This window comes from Lytechinus pictus, chromosome 1 (genome assembly GCF_037042905.1).
Source record: "Lytechinus pictus isolate F3 Inbred chromosome 1, Lp3.0, whole genome shotgun sequence".
NCBI classification, from domain to species: Eukaryota; Metazoa; Echinodermata; class Echinoidea; order Temnopleuroida; family Toxopneustidae; genus Lytechinus; species Lytechinus pictus.
Window position 1 is genome coordinate 37258916 of NC_087245.1, and position 15369 is coordinate 37274284.

Here is a 15369-nt window from a genome sequence, read left to right on the forward strand (position 1 = left end):
GTACGTTCATTTCCAATTTACAGGGTACTTTAATTGTCATTGAGCTTTGTTACAAAGGCTAGTTTTATGCCCGAAAGGTCTTGAATGATTCAATCCAAGAAACCGTTAGTGAAGCTGTTGGTGTTTAAAAAGGGCCGTCTGCACCAGCCCGAATTTTCAAATTAGCGCGCTATTTATGATCCGACAAATTACCCTGATCTGAACAATCTCGAGATTATTTGTAATAGAGACGCAATTATCGCACTAGTTCGCAGGATCAATCTCGAGGTTGCAATCCCAAGTCAACTTGGGATTATTTGCAAAATAGCGTGCTATTTTACGAATTATCCCGCTAATTCGAAGGTGCAGACGCACTTGGGATTATTTATTGCTGGTACAGCACCGCCTTATGATTACATATCTATTATGTTTCCATGACATTCGACCCTTTGACAATTGCTCCTTCTAAAAATACAAACGTCAAAGCCAAACGTAGACCTGAGCTTCAAACCTTACATTAACCTTCATCCCAATCCTCACATGATTCTGAACCAAAAATCCTTTTACAATCCTAACTTTCCCCTATATCTTTACAGAAATTAGCGGAGGAGCATTTATTGTAAGAGCAAACGTTGTGTTACCCAAATGCAATGTCATTGTATTTCTTTTTTTCCTGTTGGAAATGAAATAAACATACAGTGGTGCTCAAAAGTTAGTGAAAACCCCACCTGAAAATTAACGTATTTTAAGTGTACAAGTTCTACTATGTTTTAGATATTTAATTGTGAAGTCAGGTAAAGAAATAGTACATTCAATTAAGTTTGTTTCTCTGGGTAGTGTTGTTGTCTACATTCAACACTCAGCATGAAGGAGTGCATTTTGTGGTGGGGTTCATTAATATGCTTTTCACACTGCACATATTTTCCTTAAACCCTGGAAATTGGTGGGATTAAGAGCCCCCCCCCCCCCCTTAGCCCACTTCGTTTTCACACTACGTTTTAGCAAAGTGGGTTAGCACGGTAAATAGTACGGTACTATCTGGCCCTGCAAAAAAAACAGGGTTAGCCGGCTTATTGCCATGCTAGCACCACAATTGCGGTGCTAAGAGACGCAGAGTGAAACGAAACCGCGCTAAAGAAAAGTGGGGCTAAGCATTAGCCAATCACAGTGGTCGATATTGCATGTTAATCACGCTCTGTGTGGCAAAATCATCAATATTCCTTAGCTGTGCGATAGTCCGGGATTAAGGTGTTAACCCCGTCTAAGCAAATTGTATGGGGTTAAGAAAGACAGTGTGAACCAAAAAAAGATAGTATGGGGTTAAGGATAATATGAGGTTAATGTATATCTTAAATTTGAATTGAAATGAGTATCATACCACTGGTTGTTTATTAACAGGAGGAGGAGGCGGAGCAGGATGAGATGGAGGAGCACTGATCCGATCCCGGTTGAGAGATTGATTGATGAGAGCTGCCACCTCGCTGTTTTCGCTGTCCTTCTCTCGACCAATCAGAAACCTGCATAAAGAGATTTGAAAATAAACAACATATCTTATTAATAATTGATATTTACACACAAAGATACATCATACAAACTATTATAAGGTACAGCGTTAAAAAAAAAGTCAGAGAGACGAGTCTGAAGTTCATGGTGGAATCCGGAAAGCGTCTTTTCATCACTAAATTCACAGATTCATCATAGACATTAACAATGTGGAATGAAGGGGAAGCCCTGAATCCTGTAATGAAGGTACTAAGCATCTTTTTCATCGGCTTTCTCGCATAACCCAATGTTTTGTCTATGATCGATCTGAGAATTAGTGATGAAAAGACGCTTGCAGGACACCTTAATTAACACATTCATCATAGACATCAACAACGTGGAATGCAGGGAAAGTCCCTGAATCCGACGATAAAGGAAGCATCTTTTACAGCATTGCTTGTCTTTGATAAATGAGAAAATTAGTGATGAAAAGACGCTTCTCTGACTTCTGGTAAGGTGCTTGGACAGACTTCAATCAAGATTTACATAAAACAACAACAACAAAGAAAGGATTATTTGTCCTTTGATCAACTTCATACATAATTATCATTCCCGATAAGACGCTCTCACAAAAAATGGTCTGGAGTCAAAACAAGAAGCAGAACCCATACGAACACATATTGCAGATGAATCTATACTATTAACAGACCATAAGTGTAATATTTCAAGTCAATGAATGCAAACATGGTGATTTTTGAAGGAATTACTACACAATGGTTCCTGAATGGTATATTATATCCTAAAGAATTACAATGTATGAGTCATCAAAGTTCTATTGTAATTTTCAAATTTACACTATTCACCAAAGGTTATATTTGAAAAAAAAAATGACCCTCTGGATAACTGGGTCATGGATATAAAGCTTTACTTAGTAGAATTGCACAAAATGAAATAAAACAAATCTGAAAATGAATTGAAGTAAAGAAAGCAATGACACGTTCAACTACATGAAGATTTGTTTTCAACCTGTACTCCTGTAGAATTTTTTTTTCATGTGATATGGTCATATATCTATTTTGTACTGACTGTTTTTAAGTACACTATTTTCTACTGTATGGATTGATAAAGGAATGAAGTAAAATCTTTCTGTTAATATTAACAGAAATGAAACTATATAGATCTATTTTGTAATTGACTTCCCTACCCGTTTCATAAGGGGTGGGTGCAGCCTTAACACATGGATGAACTTAAAGACGGGTGATTTATGAAAAGTTGTTTTTGCTAACAAGATAAGGAATATTACCTCAATATTCAGATCCAATAATTGGTATTTTACATCGTAAAATGTACAAACATGTTTAGATCTTTCACCTACATTTAGATGAATATGGGAGTGGTTCTCAGCTTTATTGGATGATAAAATGTTCCCTAGACACATAAAGGACACAATGGCTTATCTTGATGTGATGCATTTAAAACTCTATCAGTAGGCGTACGCCATCATTTAATACAACATCAAAAGATGGAAAGGACATTAGGAGTCGTCTCAAAACACCCACGTTTAAGGCTAATAATCTTTAAGGAGTCGGCTCGCTTTTCACGATTGCTTAGAGGACCAATAACAGGGATTAATAAGATATGATGCCTTGGATGAAGATGGTTTCCATGGCGATAGGAGGATGAAGGATGCCTTCCGAGATGGAGGAGGGAGAGGGAGTATGGAGAAAAATGGGACAGGTTTATATCAACGAAGGAATGAAAAGATCAGAGTTTCTTTTCACCACAGACCATGAGAGAGAGAGAAGTGGGGGGGGGGGGGGGGAGAACGAGAAAGAAAAAAATGAAAGAAAAATAAGAGAGTGAGAGTAGAGATGAAGGAGAGAAAAGATAAGAGGAAATAGTTAAGCGAGTGAGAGAGAGAGAAAGAGAAAGAAAAGACGAAGAGAGTGAAAGGGGAGTGACAGTAGAGACGAAAGAGAGAAATGATAAGAGGAAACAAAATCAAACAAGTGAGAGAGAGAGAAAGAAAAAGAGTGATAAGGGAGTGAGGATAGAGACGAAAGAGAGAAAAGAAAAGAAGAAAAAAATTCAAGTGAGCGAGCAAGAGAGAGAGAGAGAGAGAGAGAGAAAGAAGATGAAACACAACAAGAGTCGGGCTGAGCATTTTGATCACTAGGGGCAGAAACTTCAACCAAAGTACAAGAATTATGAAAAAGAAAAAAACTAGGTGTATTTTCTCCTCCTTCCTTTGAACAAGCTTTTTTTCTTCCTCTATACGTTCCAAGGATGTGAGGGGGCAGCCATGTTTATTAAAGAGAGAAAACGTTTCAGTTAAAGCTGATAAAAAGGACAAGGTAAAAGAGTCTTTTCAATGAGAAAGCCATTGTATATAAAACTCTTTTGAGCGTGCTCTACATTTTGATATGAAATAAGATGCTGGAGAGCTGGTATTCCGCATCCAAGGAATCAACCCGTAATAGGCCATTTTCATTTCATTTCATCATTTTCATTTCTTTCAGTATACGTGGGTGGTTTATTGCTGTAGTGTGTACTCAGTCCCTGAAAGTGATAAGGACGAAAATCACAACTGATAGTAAAGACATTTTATTTGGTCTCAACCTCTATTATTGGACACACTTTTATTTCAAATGTGCTTTTAAGGAAGAAAAAGTAAATAAAAAAGAAGGTTACAGAGAGCTAGTTATTGAAGCTACATGGCAAAGGTCTGTGGCCCGTCTTTAAGCACGAATCCCTACTCATATCATGAAATACATGATATAAACTTGTTTCCTAAAGTAAAATGTGCATAGTTTTTAAGCTAAGATGAAACAAAGCTGCAATCAAGGTTTAAATTTGGAATCTATAATCTCCAGACATTTTGTATCTTTATAATTTATGAAAATGAAGAATAAAGAAATTAATGCAAAATCAATTATATAACAAACAGAATTGTAAGATCTCCTTATGTATTGCAGTAAAAGCTAAACAAAAACGACTCGCGAGTCATAATTATATGTGAAAAAAATATACACGGCAATTCCCGACTTGCAAAAATATCAAACAGATGTATCTAACAGATGTAAACTTGTCATGATGACGATTGATTGATACTTTATAAGAAATGTATTGTAGAACCAACATTCATACCCCTGCATCTGATTCTATCACTCGAACTCTAATAATCTCATCAAACTCTATATCTATTGATGCCTTAAATCTCCTATATTAAGAATTGAGGTTAATACGGCCCTAGATGTTCATGTGATAAATCAACATCCGTTATACTCTACTGAATGAATGGACTCGGCTAAACGCATTCTATTTTGGAAACAAATGGCTTGACGAGAGGCTTATGAGGATTAAACTGTTCAGTCACTCTATAAAAATTTGCAGAACAAAGTATCATTATTCCATGAAGGACTATCATATCATATGATCCAAATTGTGTAATTATTGTTTCCCTATACATATGAAAATACAATTTATTGTTTATTTAATGGTATTTTCTAAAATTGTTTACCTACTATTTCTTCATTCATTTTATTTTCTATGAAAAAAGGAATATGTATGTTACATCACAATATGAATAATATAACATACACTTACAGGTCAATAATAAATATTTTTCAAGTTAAGCAGATAATGCAAATAAAAGGAATTAATATTGGTATTTTCTGATAATGAAATAGCTTGTGACTTTGAATAAATGCATATCGGACAGAGAAGGTAAATAAAAGGAAAATTACGGTTATGGAGAGAGAGAGTTCACCTCTCCCAAGCTAAAATCAAACCAAAAAAAGCATAGTTACTAGCCTCCTATGTCCATTATTCATTGCAGCATTTCCAAGAAATCAATTTTACTTTCATCTCTTTCATCGAATGCCACTTTCACTTGAGACCTGGTGGGTGTTTCATGAAAGTTGTCGGCATTGACTAAATTGTTAGTACTGAAAATTTCAGTGAAATCCTTGGTTTCGATTGGCTGTAAGGCACTGGCCTCTGACTGTTACTATGGTAACTGTCGGAGAAAGACAACTCTCATGAAACAGTCCCCTGATTCAATGCTTACTAACCATTTCCAATGGTCCGAAGTATCTACTGTCTCTGGTAAATAAATATGGCCATACTATCTCCTATTAAACAATCTAATTAAATTGCCATGCATCAGGTTGCGCGCCTGAGAGGTGTATCACCGGTCTGTAAAACAATTCAATGGGTCAAGTCCATCACACCATAGTCGGTTACAACCCTCAATCAACTCACTCCAGCAATTACAACATTTTGATGAGTGCAAGAAGGACATAATTCTTGAGGTGGAACTTGCCCAACTCCATTTATTTTCATGTTTCTCCCGTATTTCAAGCCCACCTACTGCGCAGTTTCGGCCAGGAAGTTGCCGGCAATGTGAGCATGGGCAGGGCATATGAGAAATTGATTGATTGATTGATTGATTCTTTATTTCCATGCAAAAAATTGATCATACAACATAAAATATATTGACAATATTTCATGGTAAAATAACAATAAGGCCCCCATTCCACAGAACGGAGACCGTTGAAAGACCACTGAAAGACTTAAAATTGGTGAGGTCTTACAGCGGTCTTCAAGATCACTGAAATTTGTCATCTCTGTGGAATGGCTCAGAAAGACCCCTCAAAGAACTCTGAAAGACTGATGGATATTTCTTGTCTTACTGGTCTTAGACTAGTCCTATAGAGATCTTTCAATGGTCTTTCAGAGATCTTTTATGCAACAAGTGATCTTTCAGAATTCTTTCCATGGACTTTGCCTGGTCTTTCAGTGATCTTTCAGTGATCTTTCAATGATCTCTCATGAGTCTTACAGTGATCTCCGCAAAAATCTTGAGAGACTGCCGAAAGATCATTGAAAGACTATAAAGACCTTTGAAAGTTCATCGAAAGACTGTTGAAAGACCGCTGAAAGACCGCTGAAAGACCACTGAAAGACCATTTTCTTGTAAGACCGTTGTAAGACTGTTTTGAACAATCATTGCATGGGAGAGGACAGTCATAAGCACAAAGGCTTGAAAAAGGACGCCCCTCAAGAACGACTACGGCCCTGAATATACATCAATACAAGTCCACATTTGAAAATCACGGTAAAAGCAGGGCCAAAAGGAAAACACATCAAGGATGTCAAGAATAATCTAATGATAATATTAATAACACACCAGCCACGTGTCGATTAATATTACTTTGTTTTACATAAGATACATATAAATACAAACAAACAAAAACCTGTGCAAGTAGGCCTACATACATGCAGTATGATGAAATAATGATATAACAATATCTTAAATCAAAGTGCTAATAATAAGAAAGCTGGTCATATCTTGATCTACCTTCAATTACGATCAAATTTCAATCTAGACAGTTTTGCAAATTCGCCTTTCAATTTTTTACAAGCATTTCTTAATTGCAGTTGACAAGACATTATTGCAAGCTTGAAAAAAGTCAATCAAATTGAAGCGACATTGTCAACATCAATGCATTCCTTTCCACGCAAATGGTTGAGAGCTAGGAGGGCATTACATCTCCAACTCCAATACATCAATCATACTGCCTGGTAGAGACTAGAAAACCAAAAAGAAAGTATCTCTTTCACGCTAAAGGCAGTGATGGCATTTGCTTAGAGCTAAAACGGAGTAACTTTTGTTGATTTCAACTCACAACAATCAGTGCACAACCAGATGAGAGCAAAAAGGAAGTATCTATGTAAGACTGAATGCAGATAGTAAAATCTCTCAGCTGACTCGGGGGACGGTTTCATTAAAGTTGTCAGCACTGACAAGTTGTCAATCTCCGACAGTTACCATAGTAACAGTCACAGTCTCGTGATCCCTAGCCGCTCAACATCAAGGATTTCACTAATTTTATCAGTGCTAACAACTTCATGAAATGCCCCCTTGAAAACGCAATTACAATTGGAAATTGTATGCTACATCATGCTATATCAACATCATACTACATACTAGTCTAATGATACACATGGAAAATCACCTATAAACTTTTAAAAGAAGACTTCAATCATCATCATCTTCGTCTCAACATACTCTCCACCAATAACTAAAAGTGACAGGACTTACTGAGAACCTGGAGTTGACGACATAAACTTTCAACTTAGCGAGTTTCAGGTAATGCTGCCGGCAGCCATTCAAGCGTTGTATCAATATTCAATGCGACATAGGAATGAATCATTCAATGTTTGTGGCATCCACCCTATCCTCTATACGGACAAGAGAATGACAGGTGCATATATGCAAATGAGATAAGCCCTGGAAGCAATTAGGGCATCCCTGTCAATCAGGCCTGTACCCACTGGACAATCAATCTGGTCAATAAACAGTGAATAATTAAAAGCCTTAATAAAACCTATCATTAATTTTGTGGAGGTATTGTAGCTCATTGGAGAAGTCTCTTGACTTTGAACCACAAGGTCCAGAGAGAGTTCAAATCCCATCGCAGCACTTTGGCAATGCGTTCAGCTAGATTTGCCACTCTCCACCCAGGTGTTGTAAATGGGTCCCTGGTAGGAAGGAATTCCTTGAATGCTCGAGTTTCCGATCAAGGTAGCCATGCTTAAGCCAGGGTAATAGTATGCAAAGCTTTGAAACATTTGTATTAAGCACTATATAAATGTTGCATATTATTATCATTTTGGTAAATCCTGACAAGTGAATATCAATTATTTATATACAAAAATTGAAAATTAATATTACTGAAAGAGGGTACTTTTCTACCTAGTTTAAAGGTCAAATTCAATTTCCATTAAGAACAAATACTGAATGATGTAAATGTTACAATAAGAGTTCAATATAATCAAGCTTAATCTTTACCCAAATTTTAGATGTGAGATGGACTTCAAACTCCAAATGCTTTTATTCCAAGTTTATGGACAGCATTATCATTATTATTATTATTATTATTATTATCATTATTATTATTATTATGTGATTAGGAGGATAAAAGCATGATAAAATACTAGTTGCTGATCTTTTTTTTTTGGGGGGAGGGTCGAATTTTGATATTCTTGGGTGACTCAGACTCTGAATAATAAGTGGTTTCATTATAAACACTAAAAAATATGAGCAACCTTATCAATACACTCAGAAGAGTTTATATGAGAAACAAGCCAAAAACTGTTTATGAATGAAAAAATCAAAGCTATGGAAATACACCCTTGAGCTATTCCATTAACTTTTTCACACTGTCATAAAATTGATACTATACTAATCACCTATCATAAACAGTAGTCCATTAAGGATCATCAATGGCAACAAAATAATCTATCACACTAGCATCCCATATCTCATTTAATTTGGCAGCTAAGAGAAGATGAAGTAATAAAACTCTGCATCAGTGATCAAGACATGACTCACATATTTTTCAAATAGTTCCTTTTTCGTTTTAAAAGGTAAATAGTTTGATTCAAAACTATATGAAGAGACAAAGGGAAATTGATATCAAGTATAGACCCTTGATATTTTGTGTTTTTACCACCGTTACTTTTCAAATTTTTATTTCGGCACATCCAGGGACCTGCTTTCTTTGATGTAGATTTGTCTTCATTAGATTCAAACGACACACAATCTCCGAGGACAGGAAACAATATTCGTGGAATGAAACTCATTTAAAGGTCAGAAGCGATCCAAGCTGGAAGTCTCCGATGATGCCTTTGCGCATCCGCTGTCACATGACCTCTATATATTGTCTCAAATCTCGTGTTTTTACAACGAAAGATAAAACGAGGACAGACATGTTCATTCTTGTGACACGTGAGCTTAATGGTGTCAGACCATCTCAACATTGCCAGACGTATCATGACAAGGTATCATGACATACATATCCATCGGGCGACAGTTACTGGGACTAAAGGACTCAACTGCAAACCCACCCTGTGATCTCGTTGCAATGCAGGCTTACTTCATATCGACTTACATGAAAACATTCTTCATGTCTTTCGCGGTTCCTTAACCCTTTGCGCGCTGATGTTGCAATTTTCCACATTCGTACAATTAAATTCAACAATCGTAATAATTCATTCACCTCATCTGGGTTGAGTGCAGCACAATGTGGATAAATTTCTTGCTGAAGGAAATTACGCCATGGCTGGGATTCGAACCCACAACCCTCGTTTCAAAGTCAGAAGACCAATCCACTGGGCCACAACGCTCCACAATTTCTCCCTATAACACTACAATCCACAACGAAAAAAGCCTCCTGTTCATCACTTTTACAAGTTTATCTTAAAATGCAGTAATAGTACAAAAACATCAACTGAAATAACAATTTCACCCCAATCCTACAAAAAATACAAATTAATACTTCCCCATTAATAACTGAAAAAAAGCTACATATCGCTTTATTTTCATTCTCCTTTCATTTCAGTTTACATTTTTTTTTTAGCTCATCTGGATTTACGACCATCGACTTTTATATAGAGCAACAATCCTGAAACATATTTCTCAAGTATATAGAAACTGAATGACTCACAATTGAATGCTCCAATGACATGAAATTAATGAAAAACATCGTGAAATAATCAGACGAGATTTGACATTTTGATAATTATATTGACGGAATTGATCAAGAAGGCCATCTGGTTTGAATGCCAACTACCCTCCCACTTATTTCCCCAACACTTCCATGCAAAATGTATTTCTACAGTCCAAGAAAAAACACTTAAAAGTACATAACACACAACAACCAAAAAAGTCTTCCCTAAAGGCCTAGAAGACAAAGCTTATAATCTGATTTTAGGATAGCTTTTTACCAATGAATGCATTGATTACTATTAGCAATCAATTGTAAAATTATACAATTGATCACTGAGCTTAGTATTAAGGGCCCTATACCATTTCTTCAGTGCCAAAAATGCATCATTTATATACATAATAACAGTTACAGTTACAGAATAGTAACAGTTACAGAATTGTCTGTAACCAACAGTTCCTTTGGAGCCACTGGGTTAACAACGTGTATTCCACAACTACCACCGTGCCATAAGATATCCAATCAACCAATACAATTAACCATAAAGAGAGAGAGATTCTGATTACCGTTTACTGGTAACAGTGGACCTGTAGATGACTTCCGCCATTCTTAGGTTTCAGCTTCCTTGAACCGATACCGTTATAATCCCCCCCGCTGAACCGCCCCAAAAAACAAATCACAAGCAAAGAAGTCCCGCAAGATGCTGATGGAGATCACGTGTCTTGTGATAGAGTCTTAATTCTCACGTTGACGGTCTTGTTAAATGAATTCCCGGTATTCACCAGAAGCTTGCCACATGATCTCTATACCAACAGGGATTGTCTGAAGTTGAAAGAAGAGCTTGGTGAGCCAATGCTATTCTCTGACGTTTGGAAATGCATCAAAGACAATCGCTATCTTTCGCTAAGCTACAGTGTTTACCATCTAAACCCTGCTTGTCATGGGAAAGTTAAACCTACTTGTTGATTCTTAGACTGTTTAATTGAGGAAATAACAGAGCCATCCAAAGTAAACATTCGGTTAGTCCATGTCCAATGGACGCAGCGGCCGGTAAAATATTTTCTTCTTACGAGGTGATACCTGATACATCTACTTCACTTAAGTATAGAGTGTAACTTCCTGCTTTAAGATGTGATAAAACATTCATCAGCCATTTGATATTAATGCTAATAAAAAGATTTGAAATACAGCTAACAGCACTTTGAATGAGGGCAACGCAAATACCCTTGATAATCGTCTGATCCTGCGTCTGAAAGAACGGGTAATAGCAAACAGTTAACCATATCCTGCGGCCACTTTCAAAGAATTACAGTGCTCATTCGATACATGCCTACCGCTACGTCGAGAGACAAAAGGCAATGTAGGCTGACAAAATTGCAATGTCCACAAGCTATATTCTGCCTGCATCACAGTCGTTTCCAAATCCCAGCCCGTCCAGAAGAAATGAAAACTGTCCTATTAGGCGACATCCAAACTAAGCCTTGCAGGATCAAGCGCTAAAGGTCACCATTAGGCCTAGTCACTATCGACGACATTAGACTGTCCCGCTTTACAGATGGCACTCTTAAAATGGACTCCTAGCTGAAAAGAGAGGCGGTTTCGTCAAGAGTGACTAAACCCAAGTTATGAATCACTGACTCATGTCTACAAGGGGTGGAGGGAACTGGACAACAAAATAATCCGTTAATTTCTCTTCCAAGTACTTATTAAGATCGCCCCTGTACATGAACTCCCATCAGAGCAGGAAGAACCGAGTTGACAAGTAATAGGAGATAATTAGGTAATGAACTGTTTTTCTTGCTCCATGTTTTGGGGACGTCCGCCAAACTTGAAGAGCCAGTTTAGTCTCTTTCTGATTCCAGGGTGTGCGACAAACCGTACTCCAGAGGAAAAGGACATTTGATAGAGATGAAACCAATTGCCTCTTATGATATGAAACCACGTCTCGAAAGACAGAAAATACATGTTTTATACTAGTATTTCCCAGGATATATTTTTGATTGCTTTCAACACTCTCAGGGCTCCGGGAGTCATGTGGTGCCTTGAAGTACTTGTGAAACCAACTTTTTCCGTGGGAAAGATACTTCACAAGAATTTAAAGCTTCTCATACATAAACTATTTTTAATAATGGTTTCAGAACTCTTCAAGGGTCTTCTGATATGAAACCAGGGGCCCGTAACACACAACTTAGCATTCATGGCAGAGCATTCTTCTACGATTGATTACACTGACTACAATGTGCAATCGATCGTGAAAATCATGTGTACAATCAATCACTAACCTTTGTGATACAGGACCCAGGATCATTAAACTTTAATAATAATCAAATTTTTTTTTTTATAAATGTTGATTTTTCATCAAGTTCTAGTTTCTGTTTTTAAATAACACTGCAGTTTAATCTCATAAGTATATATTTTAATGGGAGCCAATAAAATGGAAATCAATTGCACATTGTAAACATGGTTGTAAGTTAAGATATATTAATATAATGTAGGAGCTGGGCCATGTAACATAAAATATTAAAATCGATTGTACAATTCAACGTAAGTGTAAATCTATGGCAAGCCATGTACATAAAGTTACAATCGATTGTATAAGTCATTGTATCTTTTTGTGTAATTCCCCCCGGTAGAATTATATTTTACAATGTATTTCTATGGGATATTCATTTTCAAACGTGAATAAATAAAATATGGCATGAATTGTTTCAACTTGAACCTTTCAACATGATGATTCTTGGCTAAAAAAGATAATTACTTGGTTGCAAGGGGGGGGGGGGGGGAATATAGATGTACAGTTGTGCTAAAAGTTTATAGTGAACCCACCACAAAATGCATGCACTCCTTAGATCATACCGAGTGTTGAACGTAGACAACAACACTACAATGTTCTGCGATGCCAGAGAAATAAACTTTATTAAATATAATATTTAACCAACCGACTTCACAATCAAATATCTAAAACTTAGCAGAACTTGAACACTTTAAATATGTTCACTTACTGGTTCACTAACTTTTAACCACCACCGTACATCCTAACGATCAGTTAGATTACAGTGAGAGGGAGTAAGACATTGAAAGAACTCAGACATGATCTGCCCTACATTTCATATTTCATTCAAACAAAAATCAATCATGACATTACAACATTGCAATTATTCCAGTCCTTGAGCGGGAAATATTAGAAGAGTCTACTTGGCATCAAATTCAAGTACACATTAACCATTTACTACCTAATACAATATCAAACATATTTCAATTTTAATAAAAAGTTACATCAAATTGAAATTGAATATATCATGGTTTGGAGATATTTCTGACACTTAAAATGTCCGTCACAATCTCAAATTTATGTCTATTTTCATTTAGGATAATCATTTTCAAAGAAGTAGATGGCAGAAATATGTTATGTACAGAATTTGAGGGGACTCTTGAAATGGAAAACAGTAATAGCTAAATTGGTAAGATGTTAGGGGTATACTGCCAGCTAATGTTAGCAGGGGCCCGTTGCAGAAAGAGTTGCATTTAAACGCAAGTCAAAAATCAATCGCAAGTCCCAAATGCACGCCGTTAATTGGTTGAAAATCAAGTTGCACATGATTTTTAGAGTTGCGATTGATTGCAACTCTTTCTGCAACGGGCCCCAGGGGCATATATTCTGGTTTAAAGAGAGAGGCAAATATAACGACCAATTTCCTTTTATTCTGATCAAAATATGGGCAGGCATGCCTCATTTTTTTGCTTTTACATCTTGAAGTTCATTCAACAAATAAGACCTCAATATATCATAATTCCCTGTAAATTAAAAGAAAATCATCATGAGAATTTCTTGCCTTTCTGAAACCATATTTTGACATTCCAGAAAGTAGGCGATATTCCCAAGAGCATTTCCTACATTCACGTGTGCATGTATTTTCATTTTATATTGATTGTTGGAAAAATATATTGATGAGCGCTTATTTAATATAATATTATATTCACTTATCATGTCATACCTATCATAATACAATGATATCTGTGTGCATCTGAAAGCTAGGTAAATTAGAAAACATTAAAGGAGGGCGACAATATAGTACAAACGACCAAGAATTAATGTGACGCTGTCCATTTTAAGCAAGGAAAGTTCTCAAGGCTCAGTGACACAAAGTGTAATGCCAGTTAAGCTCCAACCAGAATACGCGACAACACATTATTTCCGACATTCGATACCACAGGCCTTCTTATTTCAAATTCAAATTGAGGTTTGTTTTCCTTCAATATCTGCAAGAAAGATGATATCACATGAAATGAGGATTGAGATGTATTGGGAGATGACAAACAGAAGGGACGTAAAAGGGCATCATGAGAGATAAACAGACAAACATTTTGATTTACAAGGGTCAAAGAAGAAAAAAAGTGGTTCTCCAATACCAGACACACAGAAGATATGAGATAGGTGATGAAGAATAAATCAAATGAAATTTATCAAAACAGGATCCATCGTGATGATTTTAAGTAAGATTGGTTTGATCAGGTTCATATCAGGGTAGTGTTTCATAGAACTGTTTGTAAAGTAAAGCACAACGTCATGCAGACTTTCAGCACAACTGAAACGTTATTATGTCCTAGGTAGATTGAAACACTGATCAACAAGTGGGTCTCCATGCAAAGACTAGCACATATAAAACTTGCTGAGACTGAGAGGGCCTTCAGTACACTAGGCATTATAGGTTGCACATTCAGACCCTTAACTCAAGTGACGGGTTTGCACAGCAGACTAGGTGCTAGGTCAGCTGCATATCATTTAGCGCAACAGAGAATCACCAGTCGTGCATTAAGTCATTCCTGACGTACAAACAGCTAAAAGTTATGGGACAGCTCCCAGCAATTTTTGAATGATGTAACTTGTAAGTAATGATATTATGACACGATTTATTACAAAAACATGAACAATGAAAGACAATTAAACATGCACTTTGAATGATATTGGAACTCTTTTGCAGTGAGCTCAAACTTCAAAGTTTTCAATTTCATCCTTTTCCCACTAAATCCTGTTGGAAAATTATGTATTTAACAGGCTGCCATATATCCTATATATCCAATCCCCTAAAGCAAAACTTTCACTTGAGTGATTGCGTGTAATATGACAAGCTTATCAGATGTGAGCAAACGTAGTATATTTGGGATCCAAGTTTAAGATGTCAGACTTATGGCATCAAATTCAACAACACTGAAAGCCTCACCTTTACTATGCATATGATGTAAATTAAACAACATATCCAATTTCCTTAGTGAACTGCATTTAAGTTTATAAGTGCACCGAAGATTAATCGCGCACAACATAGATTAATCGTGCATGACAAAGATTAAAGTTAGGAGCGGGATGTAAACGTCAGGAACTTTTTTTGCCAGGAAA

At 36.5% G+C, this 15369-nt stretch overlaps 1 protein-coding gene across 4 annotated transcripts in view; it reads right to left on the minus strand.

Moving 5' to 3' along the window:
• Positions 1-11908, minus strand: part of LOC129262080 (neurabin-1-like) — a 56918-nt gene extending 45010 nt beyond the window's left edge. For 2 of the 4 annotated variants that reach the window (XM_064101961.1, XM_064101956.1), the window contains exons 1-2: positions 10541-11908; positions 1358-1496 (exon numbers count right to left, since the gene is read on the minus strand). In XM_064101961.1, coding sequence (XP_063958031.1) covers positions 1358-1496; positions 10541-10581 — 180 coding nt within the window. In that variant the 5' untranslated portion in view covers positions 10582-11908. Of the gene's footprint in view, positions 1-1357; positions 1497-7567; positions 7653-10540 lie in introns of those variants that run through there. The other 2 variants (XM_064101970.1, XM_064101966.1) reach the window with 2 other exon arrangements.
• Positions 11909-15369: the final 3461 nt, after the last annotated feature.